The 25,931-nt window shown below is 41.8% G+C and overlaps 1 protein-coding gene across 5 annotated transcripts in view; it reads right to left on the bottom strand.

The window, feature by feature from the left end:
- Window positions 1-13,185: 13,185 nt before the first annotated feature.
- The window catches only part of FAM184A (family with sequence similarity 184 member A), a 211,401-nt gene continuing 198,655 nt past the window's right edge, over window positions 13,186-25,931 (bottom strand). For 2 of the 5 annotated variants that reach the window (XM_083176802.1, XM_083176801.1), the window contains exons 18-19: window positions 17,027-17,226; window positions 13,192-15,079 (exon numbers count right to left, since the gene is read on the bottom strand). In XM_083176802.1, the coding sequence (XP_083032928.1) occupies window positions 14,998-15,079; window positions 17,027-17,226 (282 nt within the window). In that variant the 3' untranslated portion in view covers window positions 13,192-14,997. Of the gene's footprint in view, window positions 15,080-17,026; window positions 17,227-25,931 lie in introns of all 5 variants that reach the window. The other 3 variants (XM_083176800.1, XM_083176803.1, XM_083176804.1) reach the window with 3 other exon arrangements.

Here is a 25,931-nt window from a genome sequence, read left to right as displayed (position 1 = left end):
TTGTGTAAAAAATGTAATTTTTCATTTGCACAGCCCAGTTGTATCAAAATTGGTGAAACCCCTGGGGGTTTGAAATGTACACTATACCCCTAGATGAATTCCCTGAGGGGTGTAGTTTGCAAAATGGGGTCACTTGTGGGGGGGTTCCACTGTATTGGTGCTTGGGGGGTCTTGCTTATGCGACATAGCACCCACCAACATTCCACCAGAATCTGAGCTGCAAAATCCAAAAATCACTCCTTCCCTTCTGAGTCCTGCCATGCACCCAAATGGTATTTTTTGGTCACATGTGAGGCATTGCCGTACTCGGGAGAAATTGGGGCACAGATTTTGTGGTGCTTTGTCTCCTTCATTCCTTGTGAAAATGAAAAATTTTGAGCCAGAACTGCATTTTTGTGTAAAAAAAATGTAATTTTTCATTTTCACTGCCCAGTTGTACCACAATTGGTGAAACCCCTGGGGGTTTGAAATGTACACTATACCCCTAGATGAATTCCCTGAGGGGTGTAGTTTGCAAAATGGGGTCACTTGTGGGGGGGTTCCTAAATTTTAGCATCTTATGGTGCCTAGAAACCTACATGGTGCCTAAAAAATAATCTCATAAAAAGGAGGCTCCAAAATCAAGTAGGTGCTCCTTCTATTATGAAGCCTGTGGTTTGGTCAACGTGCACACTAGGGCCACATATATACGATATTTATGAAAACAAAAGAATTGGGGGAATCAATTTTTAGTCACATTTTTCTAGTAAAATCTACTGTGTTCCTTAGAAAAATGTATTAAAATTGCAAATCTGCAAAAAAAATGAAATTTTGAAATTTCACCTACACTTTGTTTTAATTCCTGTGAAACACCTAAAGGGTTAACAAACTTCCAAAATGCTGTTTTGAATACTGTGAGGGGTGCAGTTTTTGAAATGGCATCATTTATGGGGGTGTCTCACATACAAGTCCCTCAAAGTCACATCAGAACTGAACTGGTCCCTAAAAAAAATCAGTGTTTGAAATTTTCTTGAAAATTTGAAAATTTGCTATTCATATTGTAAGCCTCCTAGTGTCCAAAAAAATTAAAAGGAAGTTGAAATAATGATGGAAACATAAAGTAGACATATGGTCTATGTTAGTTATTAACTATTTTGAGTGGTATGATTATTTGTCTCACAAGCAGAAAATTTAACATTTTGCAAATTGCTAAATTTTCCATTTTTTTACGACATTTTGGTATTTTTCGCAAAAAAACACAGACTGTATCGACCAAAATTTACCACTAATTTGAAGTACAATGTGTCACGAGAAAACAATCTCAAAATCACTGGGATAAGTAAAAGCAAAAAAAAGTTATCCCCACTTAAGTGATACATGTCAGATTTGAAAAAAAGGGCTCTGTCAGGAAGGCAAAAACATGCTGTGTCAGGAAGGGGTTAAAGTTTTTAAAACCTGCATGGAAAATTATCCTGTTTAGCATCTCTTGTCTTGAACATCACCATAATGTACATGTTTCACTACAGGTATATGTTCGTTACTCTGTCCACCTATACTATATTTGTGAGTTGTTTTGTTGTTGATATGCAAAAATTTTATAAAAATATTGAATTTAAAAAATAAAAAATAAAAACCTGCATGGAATCACTCCGCAATTGAACTAAAGGTGATTGAAAATAACTTAATTTCACATACCTACGATGTGGTGTGAGCAAAAAGACAATTTTAGTGACTGCTATTTTTGTGCTGTAAATGTAAATGGTATGCAGTGGCGTAACTATGGAGGGTGCAGTAACCCGGACAGTCTTCACGGCCTATCCCCGGCCTCTGCTGCCAGTCACATATTTGGAGTTAGTGTTAGGGCATCCCGCCCTCTGCCTGTACATCCCAACTGCCTCCCTCTGTCCCGCTGTCTCTGTCTCTACATACCCGCTGCCTCTCCCTGTCTCTAGGTCCCCAGTGCCTCTCTCTGTCTCTGCCACTGCTTCCTCTGACTCTATGGGGTTATTCTGGTTCACAAGCAAAGGCAAATTCACTCTCTAATGGACAAAACCATATGCACTGCAGGTGGGGCTGATGTAACACGTGTAGAGAGAGTTAGATTTAGATGGGGTTTGTACTTTAAACTAATATCTATATTGCAGTGTAAAAATAAAGCAGCCAGTATTTACCCTGCACAGAAACAAAATAACCCAAATCTCTCTGCACATGTTACATCAGCCCCAACTGCAGTGCACATGGTTTTGTCCATTAGATAGTGAATTTGCCTTTTGTGTGTGAACCAGAATAACCCCCTATATCCCTGCTGCCACTCTCTGTCTTATCGCACTACACTATTCACACCTCATGTGCTAAACAAGCTCTACCAGTGAGGTGCAGTCATCTGAGGCAGATCCTTTCCTGTCAGACCTCAGCATTTTTTCTCTAAATATTATAAGAAATATACAAATGAGATATTATAAATATCTTTCTTGAATTTTTGAAAACTATTTTTAGAGTCAAAACTCTGGAGTAAAAAGATAGACAGGTGAGGCGCTGCCTTACCTGCCTAACTTTACTGCACATTTCTGATCAAGACTCACCAGATTTCCAGCAGTATATAATGCTGGAAAATGTCCATATGAACCTTCAAGTTCATATATATGTGTGTGTGTAAATCTGTTTCTGACCTCACCAAACATCCCTGCTACATACCCACTCTAGTGGAAACCTGATTTGGGGGGCCCTTCAAAAATGTTGCTTTGGGCCCCACAAAGTTCTAGTTACGCCCCTGATGGTATGAATCAATTTAAGAAACACAAATGGGAATACCCAAGTATGATTTCTGCAAAACAACCATTACCACATAGTGAAGATTACTGTACCTGTACCAGCATTTAGTTCTTTGTTCAAAGTTGAATGTTATGATGTGGAAATGTTAATTTAATCCAGTGCAAGTGCCAGAACAGAAGAAAGTGAGTTTTTAGAAAGTTCATTTATTCCCCCCCCCCCCCCCCCCCCAAAAAAAATGTCTCAAAAGGAACTAAACAATTTAATTTGTGACTTGAATTTATCGAAAAAAGGAGCTGAGCTTTTAGTATCCAGATTTCAAGAAAATCACTGTCTTGAGTCGGATGTTACTATAACGTAATATCGAAATAGAGAGCAAGGCAGACAACTATCCGGGATTAGTCCACAAATTGCTAAAATGTTTTTACATAGTAGGTGCCAACATGATGATTAATGTACATTTTGCACAGTCATTTAGATCACTTCCCATCCAATCTAGGAGATTTAAGTGAAGAACAGGGTTAGCGGTTCCACCAGGATATTCAAGTAATGTAAGAAAGATATCAAGGAAGCCAGTATTGTTACATGATGGCCAATTACTGTTGTAGTCTGCATAGAAACTGCCTGCAACAAGAATATAAAAGGAAATCCAAGAAAACTGGTTCTCATAGCTTCCTAACATTTATGAAAGTAATTATCCTGTGTCTTTTTTTATAACATGTTATAAAGCAAATTTAATTAGAATAAAAAAAATAATATTTTTAACTATTAACAATGTTTAAATTTCCATAAATATTAAAGACATATGCATATCTCAAAAACTCAAAATAATTAAAAAGCATAGCATATATATGAGCACAAAATTAATCAAAATGAACTCTTAAATCACAGGCAAAAGAATGACTGTTCCCCAGTGTTATTTTTAAATATTAAATTATTGTCACACTGGCTAAGTTGTTATTATATTTTTTTTATATTAATAATGGAATTAATTCTGACAACCAATGCTAAAACTGTGTTTTATTTTTTCGAGAGTTCAGTAGTCAACCGATTTCAAGCTGTAGGCTGTCAGATATATACACAATATATTCTATTATTGAGATAAGCAGCTGAATTTTATTTATTGGTACTAAATTGATTTGAAGTTGGACTTTGATTTGATATATACACTTCTAGGCTATGATATTATATACACAGACATTCCTCACTTAACGACCGTGTTCCGTTCCTACGACTTGGTCGTTAAACGAATTGGTCGTTAAACAAACATGTATAAAAATACATAATACAAGTACAGTACACTTCTAAATAAAGAAAAGTGATACTACTCTACTCCTTTTATTCTCCGACATGTTGCGGAGATGCTGCAAAACATGCGCAGCAGGGGTCACTAAACAGTCTGGGCGGGCCGTAAGTACGAATGGGTAGGTGGGATGCAAGGGCAGGTTGTAAGTCCGAGCGGGCGGGGTCTTCAGTCTGAGCAGTCGCAGTGCGGTCGATAAAAGAAGGCCGGGTCGTAAGTCTGAGCGGCCAATAAACAGGTAGGTCGTTAAGTGCGGAATGTTTGTATTGCAAAACCAAGGTGTGAGTGTGCTTCATAAATGACTTTCATTAAAGGAAACATGAATTCTGCTCTGTATTAGCAAAGGATTATGAAGGAGAACGTCCAGCCATCAGGAGACAAACAAAGAAATAATATGTTTTATGTATATGTATCCAAGTATCCAAACCTAGACTAATACTTTTACATTTAGTCGTTTAGCTTTATTATGAAGCTTGCTGTACACCATTGTATAAGGTTACATGTAAAAGAGAAATATATTTAGTCGGCTCATATTACTAATACCCAGTAACAATGTGCCCAATATGGCTCCACCTACAGAATGTGTAATGGGGGTAATTCTAATTCATTCAGTCCCCGGCAAACTCGCAACGGGAACAGATTTTTTTATTGGGCAGATATTTTTTACAGTGCAGGGTCCCTGTGCAAACTGCATTCTCGCCAAGCTGTACGCATGGAGCGGTGCGGGCCAGGAACGTGTGACGTAGAGTCGGATGTCCCCTTGAAAACACTGTACATTTCCATGCAAATATATGAGCGGGACGAGGTGTGCCGGGGGCTGACGCCATATGATGCCAGCCACCCGCCCTGTCTTCGTCCCGGTACAGGAAAATAAAAGTCATTTTCCACTGACTTTTATTTGCGAGGCCAGGAGAAATCATTCGATAGTCGTGACTATTGAATGATTTCTCCATCAGCGGGCACATGCGAGGGGATATGTCTTTGGTACACATAAGCTTACATAGTTGCGAGGCGAAACAGTGGCACGCAGGGATTTTTCTTGGAGCAGTGGGGCGTGCTCTCTGGTATTCGACTAATAGGTACCAGCTTTGTCAAAGGTATGAACCTAGTTACAGTGAAACACATCAGTGGCAGAGAACCTGGACATTCATTGGTCACCTTTCTGCACCCCCTTTGGATCCGGTCCAGCTGTCCATACAAAGATCTATCCTCACACACTTACTGCCACTCCAAACCGTCTTCACACTCTCCAACACCACCAATAAGGAGGATACTGCTGCAATGCATTCCAAACTGGAATAACTCCCCAAGTGGTCGAACTGTGGTAATCATATCTACCGATTTTCTAGAGAGAGAGACTTATCTATTGGGGATTTATATGTGTGGACATCATTATTGCCTGCATTTATAGGAATGGATCCCACAAATTCATAATTAATTATCAAAATTGCCTTTTGATCATACAAGTATATGATTTTAATGTGGTTTTCTTAATATTACATATTATCAATTTTTCAGTTATCATTGGTGTTCAGCTCTACTTTTTCTATTTTGCTTCCTATACAAGCAAGTATTGTTCTGCCTTTCCTTACTATATGCTTACCTTCACATAATCTATATCTATAATTGAAACTTCAAGTTCCATTTTCTATGTTGCTGTTCCTTTTTTCTAAGTGTAACATTACACATTCATTTTTTGATGCAATCATATCACCTAGATTTGAATGTGGTCCTTAAATGGTTTTTTTCCCCATTCCTGATGTAATAGCCAATGGTTTGCTGTAGCCAGCCAGCACAATTCTGGGAAGACAGATACTCAATATAAAGTGTAAAATAATTTAGAGGCAATTACAGCTATGACCAAAAGTTTTGCGAATGACCCAAGTATTGGTTTTCCCAAAGTTTGCTGCTTCAGTGTTTTTAGAGCTTTTTATTGGATGTAACTTTGGTATACTGAAGTAAAATTACAAACATTTCATGAGTGTCAAAGGCTTTTATTGGCATTTATAAAGTATGCAAAGAGTCAATATATTTTGCACTGTTTATTCCTCTTTTCCAAACACTTTGCAATTCATCCTGGCAAGCTGTCAATAAGCTTCTGAGACTCATACTGATTGATGGATGCCCATTTGTTCCCAATGAATACTTGGAGTTTGTCAGAATTTGTGGGTTTTTGTTTGTCCACCCACTTTTTGGTGATTGACCACAAGTTATCAATGGGATTAAGGTCTGGGGAGTTTTTTGGCCATGGATCCAAAATTTCGGTGTTTTGTTACCTGAGCCACTACTCATATCATGCTGGAAAAGGCATTTCTCATCACCAAACTGTTGGTTGGGAGAAGTTGCTCTTGGAGGATGATTCGTTACCATTCTTTATTCATGGCTTTGTTCTTAAGCAAAATTATGAGTGAGAACACTCCCCTTGGCTGTGGTCTTAGGATGCTTTACTGTTGGCATGACATGTGGCTGATGTAAGCATTTTTTCCTGATGCATCAATCAATCTGAAAGGGGATTCAACACAGAAAATGGCTTTACTCCAGTCCTCAGGAGTTCATCACTGCACTGTTTGCAGAATATCAGTGTGTCCCTGATGTATTTTGTGGAGGGAAGTGGAATCTTTTCTGCCCTTCTTGATGCAGTACAGATGGTGTAATGGTTAGCATTACTGCCTCACAGCACTGAGGTCATGGGTTCGATACCCACCATGGGAGTTTGTATATTCTCCACATACTTGCGTGGGTTTACTCCGGGTTCTCCAGTTTCCTCCCACAATCCAAAAATATACTGGTAGGTTAATTGGCTCCCAACAAATTAACCCTAGAATGTCTCTGTGTGTGTACATGTGGTAGGGAATATAGATTGTAAGCCCCACTGGGGCAGGGACTGATGTGAATGTTCAAATATTCTCGGTAAAGTGGTACAGAATATGTGTGCGCTATATAAGAAACTGTTAATAAATAAATACATAAAAAAAATAACCGTCTATTCCCTAAATATCTTCATCTCACTGTGCATGCAGATGTACTACCAGGTGCCTAAGCAAGCTCTGCACTGATGGTGCCCCAATCCCACAGCTGAATTAACTTTAGGAGATGGACCTGGTGCTTGCTGGCCATTCTTGGTGTTCTGAAGCCTTTTTCACAACTATTGAACCTCTCTCCATAAAGATCATGATGATGTGATAAATGGCTGATTGATGTGCAATCTTACTATTAGCAATATCATTACCTGTGAAACCCTTTTTGTGCAAAGCTATGATGATTGCACATGTTTCCTTGCAGGTAACCATTGTTAACAGAGGGAACACAATGATTTCAATCACCCTCCTTTTCAATCTTCCAGTCTGTTATCCTACCGTAATCAGCACAAAAAGAGGTCTCTATCCTTGTCCTTGTCAACATTGCCAGCTGTGTTAACAAAGAATCACTGACATGATTTCAGCTGGCCCTTTTGTGGTACAACTAAATGCAATGGAAATGGTTTCGAGGTTAGGTTCACTTAAGAGGGACTTTGCATATAATTGCACTTCATCTGATCACTCTTCATGACATTCAGCAGAAGACTTTGTGAAAATGTATATTTATGTAATTCTCAGAACTTTTGGCCATGGCTGTACTACATTTAGCCTTTGAGCTGCATCTCTAGTCACTGTTATAAAACGGTACTTGTTTCCTAGCACGGCGCCCATCGGGTCCCATCGCATACCTTAACTTAAGGTATGCGATGAGACCCGACGGACCCGATTTTCTGGCTTTTTTTGAGGTTTCCCGATAAATGTAAAATCGGGTCCATCGCATGCCATTATAATGGCATGCGATGTGACCGACGCAACCGACCCGATTTTACATTGTAAGCATTGTATGTAATGTTAAATTCCTATGTAAAATCGGGTCCATTGTATGTATTATAATGGCATACAATGCGACCAATGTGATGGACCCGATTTTACATAGGAACCAATGTTAAATGGCCCCCCATACCCAATTCTTGATTGGATACCCACCCTGATGGGTAATTTCTATGTCAAATGCCCCCCCATTGTTAACGCCACCCCACGATGAACGCCAACCCAAAGCGTGGCGAGCGCAGCGAGCCCGCGAGGGGCGGAGGTGCGCGTCCTCCGACCTTTTCATACCCCCACTATCCACGTCGGCGTCGAGTTGATTTTATATAGTGTGGTGAGCACAGTGAGCCCGAAGCATGGCGAGTGCAGTGAGCCCCGCGAGGGGACGCGTAATACGTCTGAAGTAATGCGCGTCCCTTCGCGGGGCTCGTTGTGCTCGCCACGCTTCGGGCTCGGTGGCTCGCTACACTATATAATATCAACTCCACGGTGACGTGGATAGTGGGGGTATGAAAAGGTCGGAGGACGCGTACCGCCGCCCCTCGCGGGCTCGCTGCGCTCGCCACGCTTTAGGCTAACGTTGATCGTGGCGTGGCGTTAACCATAGGGGGCATACAATGAAAAATGGGGTCTGGGGGGCATTTAACATTGGGGCCAATGTAAAATCGGGTCTCAGGGACCATTTAATATTGGTTACAATGTAAAAAATCAGGTCGGTCGGGTCAATCGCATCGCATGCTATTTGGTTGCATGCAATGCGATTGACCCGATTTTTGCAACCCGATTGCATACAATTCAAATCGGTGGAGCCGTTCTAGGAAACAAGTACCATTTATGTAATTCTCAGAACTTTTGGCCATGGCTGTACTACATTTAGCCTTTGAGCTGCATCTCTAGTCACTGTTATAAAATGGTACTTGTTTCCTAGCACGGCGCCCATCGGGTCCCATCGCATACCTTAACTTAAGGTATGCGATGAGACCCGACGGACCCGATTTTCTGGCTTTTTTTGAGGTTTCCCGATAAATGTAAAATCGGGTCTATCGCATGCCATTATAATGGCATGCGATGTGACCGACGCAACCGACCCGATTTTACATTGTAAGCATTGTATGTAATGTTAAATTCCTATGTAAAATCGGGTCCATTGTATGTATTATAATGGCATACAATGCGACCAATGCGATGGACCCGATTTTACATAGGAACCAATGTTAAATGGCCGTTCTAGGAAACAAGTACCATTTATGTAATTCTCAGAACTTTTGGCCATGGCTGTACTACATTTAGCCTTTGAGCTGCATCTCTAGTCACTGTTATAAAACGGTACTTGTTTCCTAGCACGGCGCCCATCGGGTCCCATCGCATACGTTAACTTAAGGTATGCGATGAGACCCGACGGACCCGATTTTCTGGCTTTTTTTGAGGTTTCCCGATAAATGTAAAATCGGGTCCATCGCATGCCATTATAATGGCATGCGATGTGACCGACGCAACCGACCCGATTTTACATTGTAAGCATTGTATGTAATGTTAAATTCCTATGTAAAATCTGGTCCATTGTATGTATTATAATGGCATACAATGCGACCAATGCGATGGACCCGATTTTACATAGGAACCAATGTTAAATGGCCGTTCTAGGAAACAAGTACCATTTATGTAATTCTCAGAACTTTTGGCCATGGCTGTACTACATTTAGCCTTTGAGCTGCATCTCTAGTCACTGTTATAAAACACTTAACTATTTGAAAACCCTTTTTCCAAAAAGAAAAAAAATAAGTATATTTAGCAACAGGAGTTAAAATGTTCACAAAAGTTGTGTGCTCATGTAGCCAGGGCCTACTGTACATGGCAGCTGTCCAGGACACTGTGGCAGTCCACCCCAGAAGTGTCCCTGTGCCCTCAAAAAAGGTCAATTGCAGCTAATGCTGCTCAGAGAAAGAACTGCATTTTTTATAGAAACAGCAGGGCTGTGAGGGGTTAACAGACAGCTAGTGTCCCAGCTCCCCTGCACTTGTGACAGGAAGCTGAGAGGTCAGAGGTGATCCCAGCAGCAAGGTGAGAGGGAGGAAGTGTGCAGAGAGTGAGAAGACGTGCTGGGAGCAGGGTGAGACTCAGGCAGAGAGAGGAGAAAGCCCAGCAGCGTGTGTGCAGTGAATGAAGAAGCTGTTCCCCTGTCCTGCACTGAAGAGGAGATCAGGTGCTGCTGATAGGTGCCAGGCAGCGTGACTGGCCAGCAGAGTGAGACCCAGAGAGGAGTGAGAGACCCAGAGAGGAGTGAGAGACCCTGAAGAGTCATGACCAGCAGGATCTGGCATCTGCAGCTGAGAGTTAAGGTACAGGAGCTCCCCTACCCCCAGGCTGGCCTGCACCCCACATTGGCCCACTTTACCCAGCTATTGAAGTGGCTCTCCACTGCATAGGGGACAACTGTTATTGGGGTGCTGATCACCCTGCGACATTACCAGCCCAGAGACACCTGCAACGCCCCTCTGGCTGCATGCCAGATTTGCCACCACTGCCAAGCCTATATCTACAGCCTGTGTTGTATGTCTAGCAGGGAGTTGCCCTAGGTAACGGGGACTCGCCTGTACCCCGTTATAGGGGACCATTAATATTTTCTGGCCTTTATATAGTAGTGTGCACACTAAGGTAGGGCCTACCCTTGTACTTGTGAGGATCTTCCTGCGTGGGACCGTTTCTTCATTGACTGTTTTCCTTGCACCAGGGACTACAGTTCAGTATAGTGTTATATGTGCAGTATAGTATTCTAGTGATGTCATATTATTGTCTTTAATATTGCTCTCTTTGATGTCATTGTCTTTGTGTTTTTTTATCTTATTGATGTTTGCATATGTGTACGAGTATATCACAGCGACTAGTCCAGTTGTTTTTCTTTAATAAATATTTGTCGCTGCTAACCGAAGTAGCTTTGTCTTTTGTGGGTCCCTTGGGTTGTGCCGTTCCCTGCCACAGGTTCTCCAGCAGAAGCCGCCGCCGTCACCAGCTCCAGATTAAGGTACGCCATCTTGCACCACACCGTACAGGGGCACTGTCACAACACCATGATTGTAGTGGCCTTTGAGCAGGGTCGGGATTATTATGCAGGTAAATAATGCTGCTCTTATTCTGAATTACTGAGCATTCTCTACCTACATCCCAGCCTGCAGCTAGATAAATCTGCGCTAATTCTAATTTATACAGCGTTCTCTACCTGCCTCCCAGCCAGGGCCGGTGCTAGGGTGTTTGGCGCCTCCCTGCAAACTCTAAATTTGCGCCCTCCCATACCTTATAAAATAGCGCATTTTAGAGAGTGCCTGCCTCGCCACCTCGCCAAATCACCACCGCCATATCCCCTAGCAACCATGCGAGCGGATGTGTCACAAAGACACATCCCCTCGCATGTGCCTGCAGCAGGAGAAATCATTCGATGGTCGACGATCATCAAATGATTTCTCCTGCCTTCACAAATATAAGTCAGTGGAGACTGATTTATATTTGTGGGTCCCGGAGTGACGTATATATATATATATATATCTATATATATATATATATATATATATATATATCCAGAAAACCGGCGCTCACTTGATATTCTTAAATGACAGCATGCTTTTACATTTTAAAAAAAAGTCCCCCTATGCACAAACATAGTTCTTCAGGCAGTGCTTGCTTAAAAGTGTTTTGTATATTTTTCAAAGTGAATCCAAAACTGCGTGCATGGACCAGTATAAACATGTAGAAAATATTATAACACATCCAGCATGGAGAAATGGCTATGCTGGATGTGTTATAATATTTTCTAAATGTTTATACTGGTCCATGCATGCAGTTTTGGATTCACTTTGAAAAATATACAAAACACTTTTAAGCAAGCACTGCCTGAAGAACTATGTTTGAGGATAGGGGACATATATATATATATGAATACACGTATGTATGTATGTATGTATGTATGTATGTATGTATGTATGAACACACAAATATATACATACTGTACACACATATATATATATATATATATATATGTGCTTTGTAATCCGCGGCACTTGGGACTTAGAAAAAATCAGACAAACGACTGCCGGCGTATGTTGACGTTTCAGCCTTTATAGGCTTTTTTTCAAAACAACTACATGAAAAAAAGCCTATAAAGGCTGAAACGTCAACATACGCCGGCAGTCATTTGTCTGATTTTTTCTAAGTCCCAAGTGCCACGGATTACAAAGCACCTGTATCTGTCCTGCATATCGGACACTACCGAGGGCACGGGGCCATACACCACTGCAGAGCTGAGTGCCGGCTACCCGCCGTTTATATATATTTATATATATGCACAAAGGTGTAGGTGAACCTGCGCTAATGTATAGCCAACCACCAGCTGTAACCAATCAGACAGTCCACTGATTGTAGCAACACTAAGTCCGTGGTGAGAATGCAGCAACTTCCAAGAAGCACTCCTGACTCCAGGAGTGAAAAGGTAATCTGTTCAAAAACAAGAAGAGGTGTGCCTCATAGTGTAAAACCGTATTTATTTTAAAAACACAGACAAGTGCAGGTACAAAGATCAATAAAGACTCGTACCGGGCGGATAACCGCTGTGGGCTGGTTACCACAAGGTTTGATATAAAACTCCCAGGCAACAACTCCTACCACCGTTCCAAGACACCGCTGGATCTCAAACAGACTGCCGGCTAGCCACCAGGACAAGCAGCGTGACGGCGTGTGGGCGAGCGTGGATGGAGCAGGAGAAGCCGGGTGCAGGAAAAGCTGTAGTCACTAGCCCCGCCCTAACGCGTTTCGTATCCAAACTTCGTCAGAGGGCCTCTATTCTAGATGAGTGGGCAAAAAAATGGAAGATGAGGTTCAATGTAGATAAATGCAAGTTACAACCTTAGCGGAGAGGAACTGGGTAATTCCATACTTGAAAAGGATCTAGGAGTCCAAATAGACAGCAAACTGGGATGTAGTGCCCATTGTAATGTAGCTACAAAAAAGGCCAACAAAATTCTGGCATGTATTAAGAGGGGAATGGAAACTAGGGACTCAAGGGTAATTATGCCACTATATAAAGCATTGGTGAGACCTCACCTCGAGTACAGAGTACAGTTCTGGGCCCCACACTATAAAAAGGACATCATAGAATTAGAAAAAGTCCAAAGGCGAGCAACAAAGCTTATTAGGGGAATGGAGAATTTAAGCTACGGGGAGAGATTAAGCAATTTGGGACTATTTACATTAGAAAAGAGATGTTTAAGGGGGGACATGCTCAACATGTACAAGTATATCAAGGGCCAATATAAGGAACTGTCACACACCCTCTTTTCTACTAGAAAGGAATCTAGGGTACGAGGGCATGAGTATAGATTAGAAGAAAAAAGATTTAATTCAGCTAGTAGAAAGAATTTCTTTACGGTCAGAACAGTCAAACTCTGGAACTCTCTTCCCAGAGAGGTGGTAACGGCTGGCTCATTAAATGCATTTAAGGCAAAGTTGGACAAACATTTACTGGAGAAAAACATCCATGGGTACAAATAAGAAATATAATTTGTCTGTAAAATACCAGAACCTACCAAATCAGCAATGAATATCTATACCAGGTTGAACTAGATGGACGCAAGTCTTTTTTCAGCCTTACCTACTATGTAACCTCTCCAGAGTGCTGTCTTCCATCATTTCTTCTAATACTCTTGTCAAACCTTCAGGATACGCTTGGAAACTCCCCTTACCTTCTTTCTGATTTCCTTTCTGCTCCCAAACATTTCTAAGAGACAGATTCAGACCCTCTCGCATGGCGGGGGTTTGCGTTTGCACTCGCTGGGGTGTTCGCTTACAGTGGGAGGGGCAGGGGGCCATGGTGAGTGACCATTGAATGATCAATCCTTCCTGTGGCAAGCATAAACGGGGATTCGCTCAGCGGGGGCAGCGGACATTCAGCGACACAGCGTTTACCCGCTTGCTAGGCAGCGAATGTATGCTGACTAGCGAGTGGGTCTGAAATAGGCCCTAAATTCTAACTGGTTTTCAGTACTGTCCTGGACAGTTAGCTTTCCATGGTATCTTTGGTGCCTGAAGAGGTGAAAGCAGGACTTCCATTTTACCTTTCGCTATAAATGTTATTTGTTTCCACAGATCTAATATTAATACAGTATGTAAATAGGAGAACAGGCAGAGGGTCCTGGGAAATAAGTACAGCTACTTATTTATTCAATTTTTAAAGATTCCATTAAGTGTCCACTTATGAAGAGAAATTCCCACATCTACAACCCCTCATGGTTGGCTAAGAAAAGGCATTTCCATTTGGGTTCTGTTACATGAAGTTGTGAGAGCTTTCCTGTAGAAATCCCCAGTGCCATCAGTAACCAAGGCACGATGAAGAACAGTACACCAAATAACCAGTTAAATTACTCAAGACACAGCATTGTACAATAACAATAGCAAACATTCATTTTATAATAAAAAATATTTTTTTATATAATAAAAGTGACTTCCATAGGAAATAACACACTGGGGATTAGGGATTGATGTTGTTACAATAGGAATACAGTTGCCATACATAGTATATACATACCAATCAGAAGCTGAGAATCTGACTCCAGGCACATATTTTGACACCAAAAATAACAATAAAGCATTGTTAACTGAATCTACTATGGTCTTGCTAGACATGTTTGCCTTGTGGCCGGATCCATGACAAGTCCTTTGAGTAACATGAGTGCAGCGTAATGTGGATCGTTCCAGTACTAGATTAGTTAGATTGTGAATTATGCTGGCAGAAATTAAAATAAATAAATACATTTTAGAGCTCAAACAAAAACAAAATATGTGGGTTAAGGAGGTAGCACAGTTATTCTACAAAGTTAATTTATGTTGAAAAAATGTAAATGAGGTTTCCACTAACATAAAGGAAAGCAAACACAGAGTGTTATTGAACAGTGCATTTCCAATTGGAGACAAACACTCTCGCTCACAGTGTTTAACAAACAGTATTAACGGCAAAGCTTAGTCACATAAGGATTGGTCAAGGTCATGCTCCTATAAACAGTCCACATCAAAGCTGTGCCACAATAGAAATAGATAGACGTTATCAAATACAGTCTCTTAGAAAGTGAAGTACCGGGCAAACCATTCCTGGGGTTGTGGGTCTGGAGATGCTTCTGGTGAAGTGTCAGTCTGGGGAGGGCTACATCCCAGAGAGAAAGAGAGACAAATGACAAAGCATACATGTTACATACATAGCACACAACCAGCTGTATGCAAACACAATGCAAATCTAAAATCCATATTACTGTATTTCTTGCCCTTGTCCGTGTGTGACACCTCTGTACATCCACTACATTGTAATACACCAGCAGCTCAGGTTACCTACTGCACATAGGCTGGGAAAAGCATTTATACTTTGTAAAATGGCTTATTTATCCCGTATGTCTCTGGTCTGTCTGTAGCGCCTCTTTTCGCCTCCTTTTCAATTAGAACAATAGTTAAATATTATTACAAGGGTCACGCTTCATGTCTACTTCTCCTCTGCTAAGCACAAAACACAATCAGTTTCCAGACCATGGACATTCAGTCCACTAATATTACTCAGCTACAGTATGTCATGCATTTGTTATGTGTAACACAATTCAAACCACAATAGACTAATCTATGGGTCAAATGACGTGCAAATTTACACGTCCAAATATACGGTGAGATTACGTTTAATAAACAAGGGAAAGAAGTTTTATTTCAGTGCTGAGTTGAAGGTACAATAAACACAATCTATACAATGTGTCATTGTATAAAAGAAGCACACAGGGACAATTCATTAGTGGGTATATTTATACATGCAGAACATTTAATCAGGAAATAAACATGTTTCATGCTGGCAACAATAATATACAATAAAATAAAACAATGATACATGTTTTGGTAGATTCAGTGTATAGTCTTTCCTGGTTGTTGTCACTAGAGGGCACTCTAACATTCAGATTATGTACAGTATGAAATGCACATTCAGCTTCTACTCTTTTGCAGTATAAGGTAGACAAGCTGCTATTTTGGTTTTAAAGAGAACAAATTTCCTGTTTTAACAACTTTGTTTTTGTGTCAACCCCCTGAGGGTGTTAACTAAAACCTACTGTAAAAGGTAGTTAATATATAAAGACTATCTGCATATTTTTGGAAAGAAAACACTCAACACCAAATGTATGTAATACATCAGATATACGTTTCAAATAAATGTGTACACATTCAAAAAACATGCAAGTTCATGGGTGGGCCTGATGCGGAGTTGAACGCTTGCCTGTTTCATGCTGCGGAATTAAGTGTACTCATGTATGGGCTATGCAGAGTAATCAGCTTTTCAGTGATCTGGCCTATTAGCATATGGGAACGCCCAGCGTTTCATGGGAGTTCTCATGCTAATGAGGCTGGGATGGACATGCAGGGGGCAGGCAGCTGACATCACTGGATGTCAGCTGCCCACCCACTTCCCCCCTGAGCGTACATGCATATGTAAGGTTGCTCAGAGCAACCTTATATATGTGTGCATCTTCCACATCTTTCGATGGTTGCCAACCATAGAAAGATGTGGGACTGTCCCAGTGGCATGCGAATGGATGTTTATGTAAAACATCCATTTGCAGCCATTGCGAACGCACGTGACTTGTGAATGGTGGTCGGCGTACCCCCATTCGCAAAGCGGGATCTGGTTGACCAGAACAACCCCCACTGAGGGTGTGCTGGAAGAACTGCATGCTATGCAGCGTTGGATGTAAGGATAAATATCATCTGCCCCAAGTATAGGCCAATACAGATGCATCCTGAACATAAGGCATACAGTAAGGGATGGATGTAACACAAAGAAGCATAGACACATGTTTGCTGGCATGCAGTGCAGGAGCAATTTCTGCTCATTTGCTTTCAACTCAGCATAAGGCCCTGTATGTGCAACACAAGAAAATAAGCAAAAGATAAACAAAAACAACTGCATAGCTTTGCAAAAGCTGACATGAGATTTTAGCAAATACATGTGCAAAAAAGGAGCTCTATAAAGAGGTTGCAGATGCCATAAAAATAATTTGAGGCTTTGTCTGTAATTCAGCACTTTCAGGACCAGTGGCAAATGGACTGGCGAGGTAGTGCTCACCTCAAAAAGGTCTTGGCCTCTTTGGGTGGTACAGTCTGTGGGAGAGGCTTGCTGCTGTTGAACTCAATATCGTGGATGGGTGAGTTTGGAATGGGATCCAGGCGTGTAGGATGTCCATTTCCCATTCCACTAGTCTCCACAGCACTTAGGTTAGGGGAACTCACAAACCTGTTTGTGCACTTATCATTCTTCTTCTTTTGCTGTTTTGAAAACAACACAGGTGAGGCATGCTCAATTTAAATTGTCCTTGTAATGCGGCATAGTTGTGCATAAGGTGTAATAACAACACCATACTCAACGTGCACTATTTATTATAATATGCATTTTGAATTCTAAAGGCCTTGTTGAAATCTGTCACCTTTTAGTTTCACACTACAGACCAAACCCTCGCATACTTTATAGGCAAAGTAGCAATTTAGTCGTAGTAGTAATTTAAATTGCTCAAAGTGAGCATTTTACTTCATACATTTAGAGACTTATTATATAACTGTTTCTGAGATGTAGTCTCTTGAAATGTACCAGTGCATTCTTGGAACGCTTCTTTCAGTGGTATAACAAAAACTTGCATGCCCTCCTGCCAGAAAAGTTTGGGACCTGCATATCTACTTGTCTGTGGCCCCCATGCTCTTCCTGATACAATGCAAAGAGGTCCATTGCAAGATTACCACTGCCTCACAGCCGACTGTTATTAAGGATGCGATAGGAGGCCACCGTCGCCTCAAGCATCCTCATTAACTGTCTGCTGTGAGAGGGTGGCCATATTGTGAGTGGCATTTGTAATGACAGCATGAGGAGCGCTGGAACCACAGACAAATAGATCTGGAGGTCCCGGCTGCGGTGCAGCAATAGCTGAGCTATTGTAATGCAACTGGCTTCTTTAATTACGCTTACGGAATCAGAGCAGAAGGGAAACTCATGCTGTTCAATGCAGACAATATTTAGTAACATAGGCTTGGATACCTGTTGAGTATGAAGATTACTTAGGAAGGTGACAAGACTCTAAAAAATCCACTTGTAGATAATAAACTGTATGGTGAAAATTAGATAACAGGAACTTGACAGGTCCTCTTTATAAACATTGGAACACAAAATAATGAGGATATACAGAGATGTAACTAGTGATTTAGGGCTCCTAACAAAAAATTTAAGGAATCCCCAATATTTATAGGGAAGAACATTATATAACTTATCAATTCCTTACCTACTTCTATCAAACTTACCTTATTACATTGTTGTGTGCTTCCCTTCTGAGAACAATTTGATTTTGGAACCCTATAATACTGGCTCAATACTCTGGGGCTTCATATCCTCCGAGTGCTCAGAGGTCACATGGCAGCCTTGCACAGAGCAGATTCCAGAGGGAGCAGGTGCGGAAGTAGGTACGGTTGATAGCTACTAGTCTCTGATATAATGGAAGTTTCCACCCAAGAGTACATGCAAACGCTGCTAGAAGATGTCAGCTATGTGAACTACAGTACTGTAACTTTATGTATAAGGGAGAAAATACTTATTTGCATGTAAGAAAATAGTCTGCATTCAAATTACAAGTGATATACATTTATCACCATTTGGTGATACATAGGAACACTTACAACATTTTGCCTTGGGGTCTACAATATATACAGTTATCGCCAAGGTATTATAATATTACATAATATGAAATGGAGCACTGTTCTGCTGCACAATACAAGTTGAATCGCTATAGTGTGGCATAATATGAACTAGGAGCACTGTATGCCATGTTGTAAATTGGGGGTACTGTGTGGCATAATGTGTACTTGCAGCAACTAACAAGAGGTGAAGCAGAAGGCTCAACCATTGACAAAAAGAAAAGAAAGATGGGACAGCGCTGTGTTAGATAATACTACTGTTTATTTAAAAATATTCAAATCATGTTGGCCAACAATTAAGACAGACAAACAGGACTTACAAACATATACTAAGAGGGGTAATCTCCAAGATCTATCACTCCTTTTGAGATGCTTTTGTTAGTAATTATTCAATTAATGCAATTATGGGTTAGTCCTTCTTTTTGAACCAGTTTTTTAGTATGAGTTATTATATTCCCCACATTCATGTGCACATTTTTTGTATTCAATACTTATGCCAATTCCGGGAAACAACAATAGGAGTCCAGCCTGCAGTTCACAACGATCCACTCCGACCTCTGGTGAAATTCAGATTAGGTCTTATCTGAGATATGTAACAGTATAGGAACCTCCTGAGGAAGCCGCTGAGAGGGTGACCAGGTGGAGAAACGCGTTGAGGAATTGGGGAGCACAAGCCAGAATCGAGACAGAACCAACGTTACATATCTCAGATAAGACCTAATCTGAATTTCACCAGAGGTCGGAGTGGATCGTTGTGAACTGCAAGCTGGACTCCTATTGTTGTTTCCCGGAATTGGCATAAGTACTGATTACAAAAAATGTGCACATGAATGTTGGGAATATAATAACTCATACTAAAAAAAGGTTCAACAAGAAGGACTAACCAATAATTACATGCATTAAATAATTACTAACAAAAGAATCTCAAAAGGAGTGATAGATCTTGGGGATTACCCCTTTTAGTATATGTTTGTAAGTCCTGTTTGTCTGTCTTAATTGTTGGCCAACATGATTTGAATATAATTGTGGAACTAATTATTTTTAAATAAACAGTAGTATTATCTAACACAGCGCTGTCCCATCTTTCTTTTCGTTTGCTTCTACTCATTTAAAGGGGTTTTGGTAATCCCCCTTTCAGGGTGACAGCAGCAGTGTTGGATAAAATACAATCAGCCATTAACAGTAGAGGCAATTACTACTTTATGGTACAAATATTAGTGTCTTTTGTTATGAGAATTAATATCTTCTATAATTTTTAATAAAGCCAGACATTTAGATACATTAATCAAACAATACACAACCAAAGGTTCAGAAGATCTGGTATTGTGTACAGAGTTACTGGCTTGTAGACGAAAGCAGACAACTTTTGAATCAGGCTGTAAGGATTCACGTGAGTCTCTGGGCAGTATTCAATGATAAAGTTCTCCGTGCATGGAGAGCGTTTTATTTCGCTCTCCATGCACTCTCCGTGTTCCGGAGGGCTCTCTGCCACTCCTGCTCCTTCTATTCAATGTGGCTGATGCTCTCCGCCACTCGCGGAGAGTCTTAACCCCTGCAGGGAGCAGGGAGCTTTCAGGGAGCCGGAAGCAGCCAGAGAGATTAAAGTCTCCCTGGCTGCTCCAGAGGACTGTGGAGGGGAGGGGGGCTCTCCAGGACCCAGGCTGCACCCCCCTATAGCCAGCGGGGGACCCAGTATTCACTGCACCCGTTTGTGCATAGTTACGTTCGGGTGCAGTGAATATATGAATATCTAATGAGCGGCTCCGGCGCCCCCTGCTGGCTGCACTGTGTTAAAAAAAAAAAAATTTAAAAAAATATTTTTTTTAATTAAATATATATTCATGTGCTATAAGCACATGAATAAAAATAACATGCCCCTTCACAGAAAAAAAAACCTGATTTTTTGACACCAAAATTTAAGAAAAAAACCTTTTAGTTTAAAAGTTCACATTCAAGCTCTCCATCAAAAGATGGAGAATTGCTACACGGAGAGAGACGGAGAACATCACTTAGAAAGATGGAGAGAATTTCACATTGAATAGGGTTGCTCGCTTTTGGAGAGCAAAATGCTCCGTCCAAGGCGAACAAAGCACAAGTTCTCCACAAAACACGGAGAACTTTTCTCATTGAATACTGCCCTCTAAGTCAGGCATGTCCAAACTATGGCCCTCCAGCTGTGGTGAAACTACAAGCCCCATCATGCCTTGCCACAGTTTTGCTATTAGGGAACTCTAAACTATGGCAAGGCATGCTGGGATGTGTAGTTTCACAACAGCTGAAGGGCCATAGTTTGGAAATGCCTGTTCTAAGTGGTAAAATAGTATGTCGAGAAGGCATCTGTATAGAGTATGGAAGAGATTTTAAAGGCTAACAAAAAAGGCATGGTAAAGGCTATTGAAAATGTTAGCACATATTCTAAAAGTGCATAGAATACAGTTTATTTTAAATTGGTTTTGAATATGATAATTTCATTTATTTGGATATAGCAGCCTTAAGATCATTAATAGTTTTTGATCAATGTCACAGCATGGGCCTAGATAATGGGGGGTGACCATGCCATGGGGGTGCTGGGGGCTAGATAGAGGGGGGACTTATAAATTACATTTTCTCCCATCAATACCAGATTTGGATGGTTGGAGGTTGGAAACTTGGTCCAATGTATGGCCAGCAAACAAAAATACCTAAGCACTCATTGCCATATCTGTAAAAAGTGTGCAAGCAGAAATGCTGTTTTGTTTTCTATGTACAAAGGAGAGGACACTTTAACAATGGAGGCGTATTCCCATGATCGGAGAGTCCGACAGAATAATAATGGGGTGTCAGGTGAGATTGCCAGAGCATAACTGAGTAGGCTACAGAAAACATTGGAACTGGGTGCCTGGAACATACTGAGACAGTCTGCAGAAAACACAGGAACAGTGTGCCACAGCACTACTAAGACAGACTGCAGGAAACACAGGAACAGGGTGCCACAGCACTACTAAGACAGACTGCAGAAAACACAGGAACAGGGTGCCACAGCACTACTGAGACAGACTGTAGAAAACACAGGAACAGCGTGCCACAGCACTACTGAGACAGACTGCAGGAAATACAGGAACAGGGTGCCACATCACTACTGTTATAGACTGCAGGAAATATTGGAGCTGGGTGCCAGCATCATTACTGAAACAGACTGCAGGAAAGACTGGAACAGGGTGCCACAGCACTACTGGGATAGACTGCAGGAGATATTGGAGCTGGGTGCCAGCAACACTACTGAGACAGACTGCACGAAACACTGGAACTGGGTGCCACAGCACTACTGAGACAGACTGCAGTAGGGATGGACATCGTTGCCATTGTCATTGATTGTTGCCATCAATGGCAATTCTGCAACTGGCCATCGATAGTGCTAAACTATGCAATGGATGACTATCAATATTTTTTCCTATCGATGGTCATCCATTGTTTTTGATTGTTTGGCCAGTGGGCCAATCAAAACACTGGGGTAGGGCTATGCTCTGTGTCCCGACACTTAAAAAAAAAAAAAAGCAAAACTTAGTTTTGCTGTTCCATCGATGGAGGGAAACCATCTGGTTCTCCCCCATCAATGGCAAAAGTATTCGACATCGGCCATGAACCATCAATGATTTTGAATCATCGATGGTCGATGGCCATCCCTAGACTGCAGGAAACACTGGAACCGGGTGCCGTTGAACAACTGAAGCAGAATGCAGGAATATATCAAGACTGGATGCTATGAAGCCATAATGGAGCAAATAACTAGAACAAGCTGCAGCACAATGCTGTGAAGCAATACTGGGAAAGGTAACTGGACCAGACTGGAGCAAAATACTGTTAAGTAACACTGCATACCTCCCAACTTTGAGGAGCGAAGAGGAGGGCTGCTGGCATGGGTAGCATGGGCGTCTGAAATTTTGGGGACATAACCTAGAGGAAAAAGGGCATGGTCTATACTCAAGAAGCTCCCACAATGCCCCGCCCAGTGTTCACCGCTGTCAGGGCATGAATAGAGGCTAGGCGCATGCGCCCAGCCTCTATTCATGGGTGACAGTGGGGACTCCCAACTGCCCCCCCTCCACGGGACAGTGTCGGCCCCGGGGCGGGATGCGGGAACATCCCCCCCAAAAAAGGACGTTCCCGCGGAAAGATGATACTGGAGCAGGTAACTCGAACAGGTAACAGAATGCAGTGATGCAATAAAGAACCAAAAGCCAGGTCAGTAATCCGCTAAAGCTGGGTAGACACAGAAAGATGTATCTGTCCAATCTGTCTGGTAAGAACAAAAATCTAGCAAACAAAATGGGTATGCAACCTGGCGTGAAAAAACGTACAGAATCAAATAAATGATAAGCAGCTTAATGGGTCCTGGAGACCATCTATCTCCCAATACAGTAACACAAAAATCCGGGGTTGGACCGTCACAAGCGCTGGGTACAAGTAACAACACCAATCTCCTAGTGTGGATGGCACAGGAGACAGGTGTTGAAATCAGATCCTCACTTGAAATGGGGTCTGACCGATGTGAGTGATCACCTCCCTGGGCGCATGCAGCAGACAGACACTTACTTTAAAGTTCTGTCTCGCGTTCACATAACGGGTTCTTTATCAGGGAAACGACAAGCACACATTTGTCTGTATGTCCAACTGGAGCAACACTTACTTTAAAGTTCTGTCTCGCGTGCGTGTAGCAGTTTCTTTTAAAAGACCAGGTTTTCACGGCTCAAGCAGGGGTAACAGATTTATTCCACAAAGTTAAAAAATCACAAGAAAATAGCGGGACACAGGTAACCGTGAGGAGGCGCAGATAGTCCGGCGGGTTCGCGCTGCAGACGCAGCCGCTGAGGACGCTTCCAGACGATCCTGATTCTCTTCTATGCAAACGCTGCCGTGTTGAGCAGGTGGGGATGGCGTCAACGCGTTTCGGAACCAGGAGTTCCTTTATCAAGATCTTGATAAAGGAACTCCTGGTTCCGAAACGCGTTGACGCCATCCCCACCTGCTCAACACGGCAGCGTTTGCATAGAAGAGAATCAGGATCGTCTGGAAGCGTCCTCAGCGGCTGCGTCTGCAGCGCGAACCCGCCGGACTATCTGCGCCTCCTCACGGTTACCTGTGTCCCGCTATTTTCTTGTGATTTTTTAACTTTGTGGAATAAATCTGTTACCCCTGCTTGAGCCGTGAAAACCTGGTCTTTTAAAAGAAACTGCTACACGCACGCGAGACAGAACTTTAAAGTAAGTGTTGCTCCAGTTGGACATACAGACAAATGTGTGCTTGTCGTTTCCCTGATAAAGAACCCGTTATGTGAACGCGAGACAGAACTTTAAAGTAAGTGTCTGTCTGCTGCATGCGCCCAGGGAGGTGATCACTCACATCGGTCAGACCCCATTTCAAGTGAGGATCTGATTTCAACACCTGTCTCCTGTGCCATCCACACTAGGAGATTGGTGTTGTTACTTGTACCAAGAACAAAAATCTGTCTATGTATTGGAGACAGTCAACCATTTGTTCCCAGATCCTAGAAATTGGATAAAAATTACTGTTCAGATAAATGTGTTTAACCCCTTCCCGACATATGACGTACATTTACGTCATATGTCGGTTGCGGGGGAATCAAGCCAGCTCACGGAGTGAGCTGGCTTGAAAGAGAGCAGGTAATGGCTGTATATTACAGCCAGGTACCTGCTCTCACGGCCACGAGCGGCGAGTTCGCCGATCGTGGCCGTTTAACCCTTTAAGCACCGCGGGCAAAGCGCCCGCAGTGCTTAAATAGCTGATCGGAGGGGGGGCGCCCCCCTCCGGCGCCGATCGCGGCCCCCCGCGGCGAGATCGGAGGGTGCCGATCGGTTGCCATGGTAGCCAGGGGTCTTATGTAGACCCCTGTGCTGGCCGTGTCAGCATTCCTATTACATCCTGCCTGAGGCAGGATGTAATAGGAAGTGCTGAAAATCACTATGTTCAGCCATAGAGCTCTATGGCTGAACCTAGTACAGGCGATCGCGCCCCCTAGTGGTCAAGTACACTAGGGGGCCTTGTAGTAAAAGTAAAAAAAAAAAAAAAAATAAAGTTTAAAAAAAAAAAAAAAAAAAAATATGAAAAGTTCAAATCACCCCCCTTTCCCCATTTCACAAATAAAAATAAAAAATAAAAAAATAAACATATTTGGTATCGCCGCGTTCCTAAAAGTCCGATCTATTAAAATATAACATTAGTTATCCCGCACGGTTAAAGGCGTAAACGGAAAAAAGTTCCCAACGCCAAAACTACGTTTTTTGGTCGCATCGCCTACCCAAAAAAAAATAACTAAAAGAGATCAGAAAGTCGCCCATATCCCATAATGGTATTAATTAAAAAGTACACTTCAGCCCGCAAAAAATGAGCCCTCACCCAGGTCCGTAGGTGGAAAAATAAAAAAGTTATAAGCCGCAGAACATGGCGACGCGACGCAAATTAGAAAAAACGTAAAATTTTCTATTTTTTTTTTAGTGGTAAAACGTATCGAAAACTATTTAAGTTTGGTATCACCGGAATCGTAACGACCCATAGAATAAAGATAACCCATCATTTTAAACGAACTATGAACTCCAAAAAAACCGTAACCAGCGCAAAATTGTGGAATTGCGTTTTTTTTTCTTTTTACCCCACATTTAATTATTTCCTGATTCCCCAGAATATTATACGGTATAGTAAATGGTACCATTAAAAAGTACAACTTGTCCCGCAAAAAAAAAGCCCTCATGTGTCTATATAGCCGGAAAATTAAAAAAGTTACGCTTATTTGAACGCGAGGAGGAAAAAAAATAAAAAAGTTAACAAAAAAGGCAATGTCGGGAAGGGGTTAATCAAATGGATTTAACCAGTTTGCCTAAATGATTATTATCTGATTTCCAGCATTTTTGAACAAATGGTTTATTTTCCTTTGCTCTCATGAATTACCAGATTTTTGTTCTCACCAGATTGAACAGATAATTCTTTAGGTGTGTACCTAGCTTAAGAGATAAATTGTACACTAGGTGCTAATAGGCTGGACGGAATGCGTGAGTGAAGTTGCTGAACATTTAACCTACTGTAGCTCAAATGGTATTGTTCATGGTTTAGAATTGTGAGAACTGAGTAACATAAAAGTGCTTAAAAGTCATGGGGATACGGCAGGTGGCCATTCTGGATATGGAAGGACACAAAGGTGAAACAGCTGGACCAGATAACGGGGTCCCGTACACCGGCATGTGACATGAAGTTTGAATGTCTTCATGTCTTCATTTGGAGTAAGTGGAGAGGGGAAGGGTGTA

Source organism: Crinia signifera, chromosome 3 (assembly GCF_055691185.1).
Source record: "Crinia signifera chromosome 3, ASM5569118v1, whole genome shotgun sequence".
NCBI classification, from domain to species: domain Eukaryota; kingdom Metazoa; phylum Chordata; class Amphibia; order Anura; family Myobatrachidae; genus Crinia; species Crinia signifera.
Note: the sequence above shows the minus strand (reverse complement) of the source record. Positions and strands in the feature narration are given on the sequence as shown.